The sequence below is a fragment of the Gavialis gangeticus genome, unplaced genomic scaffold, assembly GCF_001723915.1.
Source record: "Gavialis gangeticus isolate Ggan-Ray unplaced genomic scaffold, GavGan_comp1, whole genome shotgun sequence".
Lineage (NCBI taxonomy): Eukaryota > Metazoa > Chordata > Crocodylia > Gavialidae > Gavialis > Gavialis gangeticus.
In genome coordinates, this window is record NW_017729032.1 from 98,559,168 (window position 1) to 98,568,348 (window position 9,181).

General features: G+C 41.7%; 1 protein-coding gene across 1 annotated transcript in view; it reads right to left on the reverse strand.

The window, feature by feature from the left end:
• Positions 1-7,583, reverse strand: part of MYCBP2 (MYC binding protein 2, E3 ubiquitin protein ligase) — a 336,755-nt gene extending 329,172 nt beyond the window's left edge. Inside the window, exons 1-2 of the mRNA XM_019523825.1 lie at positions 7,579-7,583; positions 6,532-6,607 (exon numbers count right to left, since the gene is read on the reverse strand). Of these exons, the coding sequence (XP_019379370.1) occupies positions 6,532-6,607; positions 7,579-7,583 (81 nt within the window). The remainder of the gene's footprint in view (positions 1-6,531; positions 6,608-7,578) is intronic.
• Between the last annotated feature and the right edge of the window lie 1,598 nt (positions 7,584-9,181).

Here is a 9,181-nt window from a genome sequence, read left to right on the forward strand (position 1 = left end):
TGTGGATGCTTTGCCCCAAAGTTTGGTGTCATCGGCAAACTTGGCCAGTCCGCTTCTGATTCCAATGTCCACATCATTAATGAAGATGTTGAACAACATGGGTCCAAGGACAGAGCCTTGGGGGACCCTGCTGGTCACAGGACACCATGATGATTGACTTCCATCAATTACGACCCTCTGGGTCTGACCACGGAGCCAATTTCCCAGCCAGCAGATTGTGGTGGACCCAAGGCCACAATTGGCCAGTTTCGCCAAGAGGTGATCATGGGATACCAGACTGAAGGCTTTTTTGAAGTCAAGATATATGACATCAATGTCTTTTCCCTTGTCTAGGTGATAGATCACCTGGTTGTAGAAGGAAATGAGATTGGTGAAGTAAGACCTACCCACAACAAACCCGTGCTGGCTATCCCTTAGGATGCTGGTGTCGGCCAGTCCATTAAGGATGGCCTCTTTAATAAACTTTTCTAAGATCTTCCCTGGGATACAGGTCAATTTAAATTAATCCAGCCTGATATTCACCTTAATTTTCAGCCCTACAACTGAATAAACGGACATACATTTCGCTGATCAACCAAAATGTACTTCACAGAAATACCTTCTCTTCCTATTGGAAATAAGTAAGATATTTCTTTCAGTTACCCTCAATTTAACTTTTTTTAAAAAAAGGGTCTGAGAAGAAAGAATAAATATAGAGAAAGAGTACTTTTTTACTATTTTGTTTCAGAATAAATGGGAAATCTAAGGACATTTAGAGCTTCTTTCTTTTCTTTCATCACTTGTGATCACCGAGTCAAGATATTTAAAGCCATCAACCAAATTTAATTCTGGTCTTCCTTGCAACTCTTACACATTTTAGGTTCTTTCTTCTTACTACCACTCCATGCCTCATATTTATAATCTCCAACCCAGATTCTTCAGTACTGAAGCTATACATATCAGGACAATATAGCACATCTCCACCCCAAGTCATTAAAAGATCGCAATGTTTCATGGAAGCAAAAGCTAAAAGGGATGCAATACTACCCTGATCCAAACCATGCTCCATGTGAAACCATTGAATCGTCTCACATCTTGTTTCCATACAACGAACATGAACTCTGCACATTCCTTTCTACAACCCATGTAAGTTTTATTCACAATTAACATTTCCAGCTCTTGCTATATACTGTAACCTGTCTCAATATCTATGAAGGCAAAGGAATTTTTTTATATCCCCCACAACTCTTTTCACTCAATTGTTTTGTAGCAAACATTGAATCTGTTCTTCTAGTACCCATATTGTTCTTCACTCAGTTTCCTTTCTGCCTTCTTTCAAGTCCATCCAAATGTAACTGACTCAAATTTCTTGTCACAATGTTGTACCTAAGTGTCATTTTCCCCAATAGCCACGTTTCTCATGTTTTTTCCAGATAGCACTACAATTCCTGTATTCCTGTTTTCTGGAGTGTCTATCAATCAGTTTTAAGTGCACTCTGAAGAGATTATATCCTCACTTCCCTGGTGCCATGGGCGTCTGTATACGACTACTACAGCTCTTTTTCATTTAACAGTTCTGGTCACCATCTCCAAATCTCCACCCTCTCCTTCTGTTCTTCAACATTTAACTGCCTTACATCATATTTCTCTTCCAGATTTTTTTATATTCAGTAAATTTTCAAAACATTCCTTCCACAGTCCCAGATGGATTAATGACCAAAATAACACTTTCCTCTTGCATTAGTCCTGGTTCTGCTGGCCTTATCTTTTTAACCAGTGCAGAATGTTCTTGTTATCCATACTTAACAAGAACTCCTTGTGTTAACTCTTTCCGTGCTTCTTCCTTTTTCCTACTTGTTAATATTATTTTTTTTCTGTTGCCCATGTTTATCTTTAATGTCAATCAATCAATCAATCAATCAATCGGGTTTTCAGCAATCCCCTCCATGACTTTTCAAACTGCTTTTAACACATTTTCATTGTACCACCCTATCTCTTTCTATTTCAGGAGTCGGCACCATTTTTAGGCAGAATACCAAGAACATCTGCAAACCCTACTTGTAATAAGTTGGCGTGCCGGGGGCAGATGGCAGGGCACCGGGAGGGGACCGATCCTTGTTGTGGTAGTGCAGCCCTGGCCCCTTCCCCATTGTCCACCCCAAGGCGCATGTGCCAAGCAAAATGCCTTCACATGCCACACACACTGGCACCCATACTGAGGGTTGCCTACCCCTGTTCTCCTCAACTCCACTGGTTCTTTCATAAACTTATCCTGCCTACTTTACACATACCTCCAAATTCATTTAATTCTACCTCTAATGCTTTGAATCAGCCTGTGGGGATGCTTACTTGCTATTCCTTCAAAGGAGTACAACAGCAATATCTTGTAACTTTCATATTTTCAATTTACTTCTGCTTTCAGAGGGTTGTTTGAAGCCCCCTACTACCAGCATACAAACTCCTGCCAATGCAGTCTTCGGGATCATATTCACATTTTCAGAAAGTTCTACCTAATCTGTAGAAACATACAACTCCCACTTCTGCCATCTCTACTACAACACGTTATTAAAATGCAGGGGTACGCCGATAAAAGTTATCGTGGCCAATACCAATAGCTGGTAATTAACCAACCATATGGGCCGATGCCAATCCAACACTCAATATTTAGTAATAGTACAAGGCATTTTAAAATACTGACCAACCTTTTTTTGTTTGTTTTGCATTTAACACACACAAATACACCCCCCCCACACACATTGCCCCCTTCCCCATGGCTCCTACCCGCAGCCCTGCTCCCCATGCAGCCCATGTTGCCACCACAGGTGGGTGGGGCAGACCCTCACGTGGACAGCAGCACCAGGCACATTTGAAGCCCAAGAGCATGCTGCTTGCTCAGTGCCAGCAGGTCTCATCAAGTTCCTGTGACCATCAGAGAGAAGCTGCTTTTGCAGAAGTACCTGGCAGAGCAGAACGTCCTTCGTGTGGCACCTTACCTCACCCATGCACAGAACAACGTCTACATAGCAGCCCTGGCGCTTAGGGCCCCTGTTGCGTGCGCAGTGTTTCCGTGGCGCCAGCAGCACAGTAGGAGCCAGTAACGGTCCCTTTGTTGCTGAACGCGTTGCCCCATGACCGCTCACCGGCACCGGGCCTCCCCCTCCCTCTGCTTGCTGGGACCTGTAGTCTGCTGCAGGTTTGGGACATGGGTACTGGACTATGTTCACCAGGGTTGTTCAGGCACATGGCCATAATTATCAGCTACAACAACTACAAAAACCTAATAGCCAGTAACGTAATTTCTCCTTTTATTAATGCCAATCTAATAGCCAACCAATATGTCAGTGCACCCCATATTAAATGCATCTCTTTCAAAACAAAGCATTTCCAATGCTAACCCCTTTCTTTGTCAATAGTTTAGTAGTTGCTCACCCTCTTCATTGCCAGTGCCATCTCTACATGATCTTAAGTTTTCTTCAGTGTTCAAGTTAGTAGACAGAATAAAATTTGAAGTCATCCAAAATGCTACCCACTCTCCAAACAAATTCTCTCTTCTACACTATATCCCATCTTTTAGGCCATACACTTACAAAATCTTGACTTTCTTTTGCAACCATCACCATAATCAACCTGTTCAAGATAGGCCTCATTTGTTATCAAGTCCCCCATTCTTACAATCAGTATGACAGCCATGCTGTTTCTATGAATGTGTCTATTGGCCAAATAACCAGATTTCCCTTTCACTGGCAAATGGAAAGGACACAACTGGAAACTGATCCCTGACCCCTTCCCTCCCCACCCCCAAAAAAACTGGCTCCTCCTACCATGAACAAGTGGTATGGCAGGAGGCACAGTAGTTGGGAATCAAGGATCAGATCCCATAGTGCCTTTAAAATAATGTGTGTCGGAGACCTCGAAGCAGTGCCCACTCAGGGCAACGACCTATGCATAGTAATTGAAAACGTGCAATAAGGTATCCCTTTAGCTGTTGCTGGAGCAGGACAGCGCAAAGAACTCATCTACTAACATAAGTTGGTATGAGGTAATGATTAGATATCTACCCTGTGAGATGATCGATCTGGGGGAAAAATAATTAACTCCTTTATAGATTTCCCCATTTCCTTATATAACATTTCTCCCTTTGAAGTTACTACAGCTTTTAGGGTAAATTCTGACAGGCAGAAGTTAGTGAAGAAACTAAGGAGGAAGCTTTCCTGGCCTTTTCATGCTATGCATTAAATTATGCTCCCTGCAAGACAGGAGGAGTTACAGCTCAGCTGATTTTGCTTACAAGCAAACTTTGCTCTACTTCCTCTCCTGTTAACTGTAATACTTAAGGCTGACACTACAGGAAGCACAATAAATGTGAAAAGTCTGAGTTGTCACAGAATCAGCATAGATCAAACAGGTATAATGGGGGAAAATATTACAAGAATGAAAATGAGAGAAATTTCCCATCCCCCACCTAGCTTTTATTCTACATTCTGAATGGGGGTACAGGGGGAGTTCCAATAATTACGAAGAGACTGGACTTCTGGCAATACAGACCCTCAGAGCCTGAAGATATGAAGCCAGTTAGCTCTCGGTTGTTTTGTTTTGGGTGTTGTTTTTTTAATTATGAGTATACTTTTTTGAAAGCATGACTTGTTCTGCACTAGTACAGCTGCACACGCAAAACCTAAAACCAATACCAGACCTCTCCCGCCACTGACTGATTGACAAGCCCAAACTGTCTCAAGGGATGCAGGCTGCAGAGTAAAAAGACCCCAATGTCGTAAATCTGTGGACCTCAAAAATAAGATTCACAAAGAAACCCCTTTTGCCTCCTCAAAAAATAATGCCAGCTTACCACCTCAAGTGAAGTTGCTGAAACCCTTATGAAAGATAGTAAATTAATGTCACTTTACTGTCAGATATACACCATAAACCTCAGATAGCAGTCTGTAGTGGCTAATCAGCAGGGCAGCCTTTCATCTGAACTCAACAGGTATAAAGGAAGCAAGAAAGGGGCCCAAGGAGTCACCTTTATTTGCCAGCTTTTCAGAGAGCAGCAGCCTCAAATTCATTGTCTGGCACTAACCTAGCTGAAATAACATGCAAAAAGCAAGCTACCCCTGCCCATTATTGAAAGATGGTCTAGAGCTGAGGAGGTGTCCTACTTAAAGAATAAGTTAGCCTCAAAATGCAGAGCGCGTTAAAACCAAGTACATCTTGTAGTGTACTTTAAACTTCAACTACTAAATTGACCAACAATCCAGGAGGATAGCTATGATCAGAGATAGAAAAAAAATTGGAAAAAGTTGATATGTCAGGCTACCAAAAAGTTTAGAAAATATGGATTTCAGCTAGAATAATAAACTTTTTGCTATATGTTTCTGAGGAAATAATTTTTAAATGACTTGCATGACTAAGTCCCCTGAACAACTAGAGTCTGGAGTTGCTCTATTATGATAAGCAAAATAACTTGGCAAACATCCAAGAAGCAAGACAGCTCTGAGCAAAGGGATACTAGTTTTGCTTTGCCCTCCCAAACTCATCTTTGTTGAGACAGAGTAGCCATAAGAGGTTTGGCAGGCATGGACAAGAAAAAGAACTGGATATCTAGTCAAATTTGTTACAAGGTTATTCATCTGCCTTGTAGACTAATACATTAATTCAAACTGCTCTTTTCTGAGCTACCTTCAGTACCTGGCTTGAGCAATCAAAGAATTTAGTTTCATATGCAAATTAATAAGAGAAATTAAGAACTGCTCTTTTAAAAAAATTAGTTAAAACACGATAGGCTAATCAGACTTATTTTGATACTGAAACATTTTGGTATACCTAAATAAAAAATAGCCACGTACAAAACATATCAATTATTTTTACTTCATAACTCAAAGTTTTAAATGTTAAGAAATCCTTCTCTTCTGTCCTAGCCCCATCACTTGTGGACAAACAGCATCATTCCATCACAGCAGAATAACTTACAAAATACTGCTCAGAATTTCACAAAGAATAAACTTAAGAAAGTTTTTTCGAAGGGAAAAGAGTGGCAGAAAGAGTAAGATTCAGTATCCAACTCCTATTCCAGCAGAGAATACTGCATCTCCTAGTAGTTTAAAAATAGGGTTCACAGTTCTATTACATATTTGGGGGCCTCTCTTCCAGCAGATGTGGATAAACCATTCCAAAAGTAGTTGCTCTTGATGCTTTTACTAGTAGGTGCTCCTGAATTTAAGTTTCATGATATATTCATTTAATATGATCATGTCCAAAATAAATGCGACATTTCTCTGTGATATAAGACAGCAAATGTGTTCTGATCTGTAGTTCATGAACATACCCACTAAATAAAAATGGATCAAATGAAGCATTCAGTAAAGAACTACAGAACATGATACACTTACAGCAAAAATCATGTTATACTCAATAGATACAAAGCCTATTGTTCTCTTTTCTTCAAAACAAAGATATAAATTATTAAAACTCCATTTCATTTACTGTCCATTTTCTTTGAAATAACATTTTAGCTCTCTCCAATATGAAGCCTGATATAGCTATTAAATCATTTACCTTATTTCGTGTTTTTACTTTCAATTTAGTCTTCTGCTTCCGTTTCAGTTTTTTCTTGCTTAAAATTTTCTTACCCCTAAAAAAGAAAAAAGGGAAATTCATGAGAAAAAGCAATTTGAAACTGTCCCATTGCAATCACAACCCCAAGGTAACCAGCAGCACCAGGAGGGAGGAATTTGTTTTTGTGAGCCTTTATAAGGGTTCCGTAAGCCAATGGCATTTAACACTTTGGCCCCATGGGCCAGATAAATGGCATGGGGCCACTCCGTGGGCCGAACTGGGCCCCATACACTGGGATCAGGGCCCTGTGCTGGTGGCCCCCCACCCCATTAAGATCATTGTTCAGACCCCATTAAGATCAGTGCCCAGAGGCACCGCTCCCAAGCCTCCAAATTTTCAGACCTGTAGGGAGCCCTGCTGGCCAGATGAGACAAAGCTGAGGGCCATATCTGGCCCATGGGCTTGAGATTGAGCACCCTGACTCCAAGCCAAGGGTCAGCAACCTACAGTCCACAGACTAGATTCAGCTAGCAGAACTACTGGATCCAGGCTGTGGACACAGTGCTTTGGCAGTGTTTGGCAGAAGGAACTTTTTTCCCCATGCTGCTGCACATGCGTAAAGCAGCAGCAGTTGCCCAAGTCCTAATGTCTTCCTGTTTCTGATTCAAACTGAGGCATTTGGCCTGCAGTCTTAAAAGGCTGCCAACTGCTGATCTAAGCAATGAATAACAACTACAGCTGTAAATACAAATCATGCACCAATGGTCTCTAAACACTAGTAAGCATAATTAAATTGGCTTTTATAACGTTATTGATATTGCAGGTTTTGGGATATACCAAGGGATGTACTCTACTTGTGATTTTGCCTTTTTCATGGAAACTGCAAAAAAAAACAGTTTCTGCAAACCCCACATGAATGGAGATCCCCAAAAATTTAGCACGGAATCACCCCCTCCACCAATCAGTGGCAAAGGTCATAGCTGCACAATGGCCAATCAGCAGCGGTGGTGGAGGAGAGAGGAGGAGAACACCTGCAAAAACATGTACGCCATGAGTGGCCCACGATTTTTTCTTTCACCTTAGTGTGATTTAGGTAGATCCCTAGATATAGCCAATGTATTTTTGTTTCTCCCCCAGTGCTGGACACTGCCATCTTGTAAAAGTTAACAATTCACATCTAACTTCTGTCCCTTCTACACTTAAAATAGAGACCTCTTTCTGTAACAACAGATCTCATAGGATTTGCAACAAATCTGCCAGCCACTCCACTTTTTTCAGTTACCACGCTGGTTCTCTCAAGAGAGCCACCATCATCCTTCTGCTGCATGCTCAAAATAGCAAACTCATCTCAGTAAGCTTCTCTGATACCTGCCCCTCCTGTCCCAACATTACACACTCTCCTTCAGCAATGCTACATATTCACATGCCAACTGCACCATGTTGAAAAAAATAATATCATAAACTTGTCTAAGAGTTGAGATTTCTGTTGGCCTACATCAGTAGCTCTCAACCTTTTAGACCATTAAGCCAAGAGCAACAAGGCTACAGGGTAGAGTAACACTCCCCTCTGGGTGGGGGATGGAAGAGGAGGCCACCAATGTCAGAGGGAGGGGAGGAAGGGCAGGGAAACTAAACAAAACTTACCTCCAGCAACAACTGCCTACCTAGTGAAATGAGGAGGAAGAAAGAAAAGGAGGGAGTAGAGCAGGAGTGGAGGGGAGGGGGGAGTGCTGTATAGGGAATCAGCAACATGGCGCAGGACAGGAAAGGGGGCGCACCAGGCCAAGGCTGCTTGTTGCCAATCCCTCCATATCGCACGACAGTCCCATTCACTTCAGGGACCAGACCCAGCCCGCAGGTTGTAGGTTGAGCACCACTAATCTATATAATAACTTTTGATCAACCAAGTGATTCAGCTCATTAACACAAGTTTGTCACCAGTACAAACCTTACCAAGGCACTTTTTATTTTTTGGTACAAGCCTACTAAAAATTACACTACAGTAAGCAAGACTAGTTAGGAGTTTATACATATATTAAAAAGACACTAAAACTGACTGCAAGACAGAACACTGGCATAGCAAGCTAAGCATGTGCACAGGGGTTATAAAAACATTATTTTAGATGCAGAAAGTGCTCTGACAGGACTCTAACACTGTAAAGCAGAGCTGCCTTCTTTGGTTTCCAAATAGGCAGCTATACCCTTCCAGCCATGTAGAACCTCAGGCAATACCATTTTGATTAACAGCAGAAATGGCTCCCTTTACTTTCTGGAACCCACCTGCTTTGTTGTTCCCACAACATTAAGACTTTCTATAGAAACATGGGTGCAAATCACTAGACCAGCCTCAACAGGGCACATCTCCAAAAAAAGGCCCCAGTATTGCAGTTAATAAGCACCCTGGTCCTTATTAAGAAAGGGATTTAAGTAACTTGAAGAGGTACTGGATTCTTCAAAGTAGGCGCACAAAAAACATCCCTGATAATTTGCTCCATGCAATTTTCATTTAAGAGACTGCATCTTGCAGGCTGCTCAAAGTGTCTTAAAGGCACAAAATTTCTACTTTCTAACTTTCCACAGGGGCTATTCCCTTGCTCTAATGGATGATGTGCATCATACCAATTCAAGACCCATCTAATGCTTGCCAGCT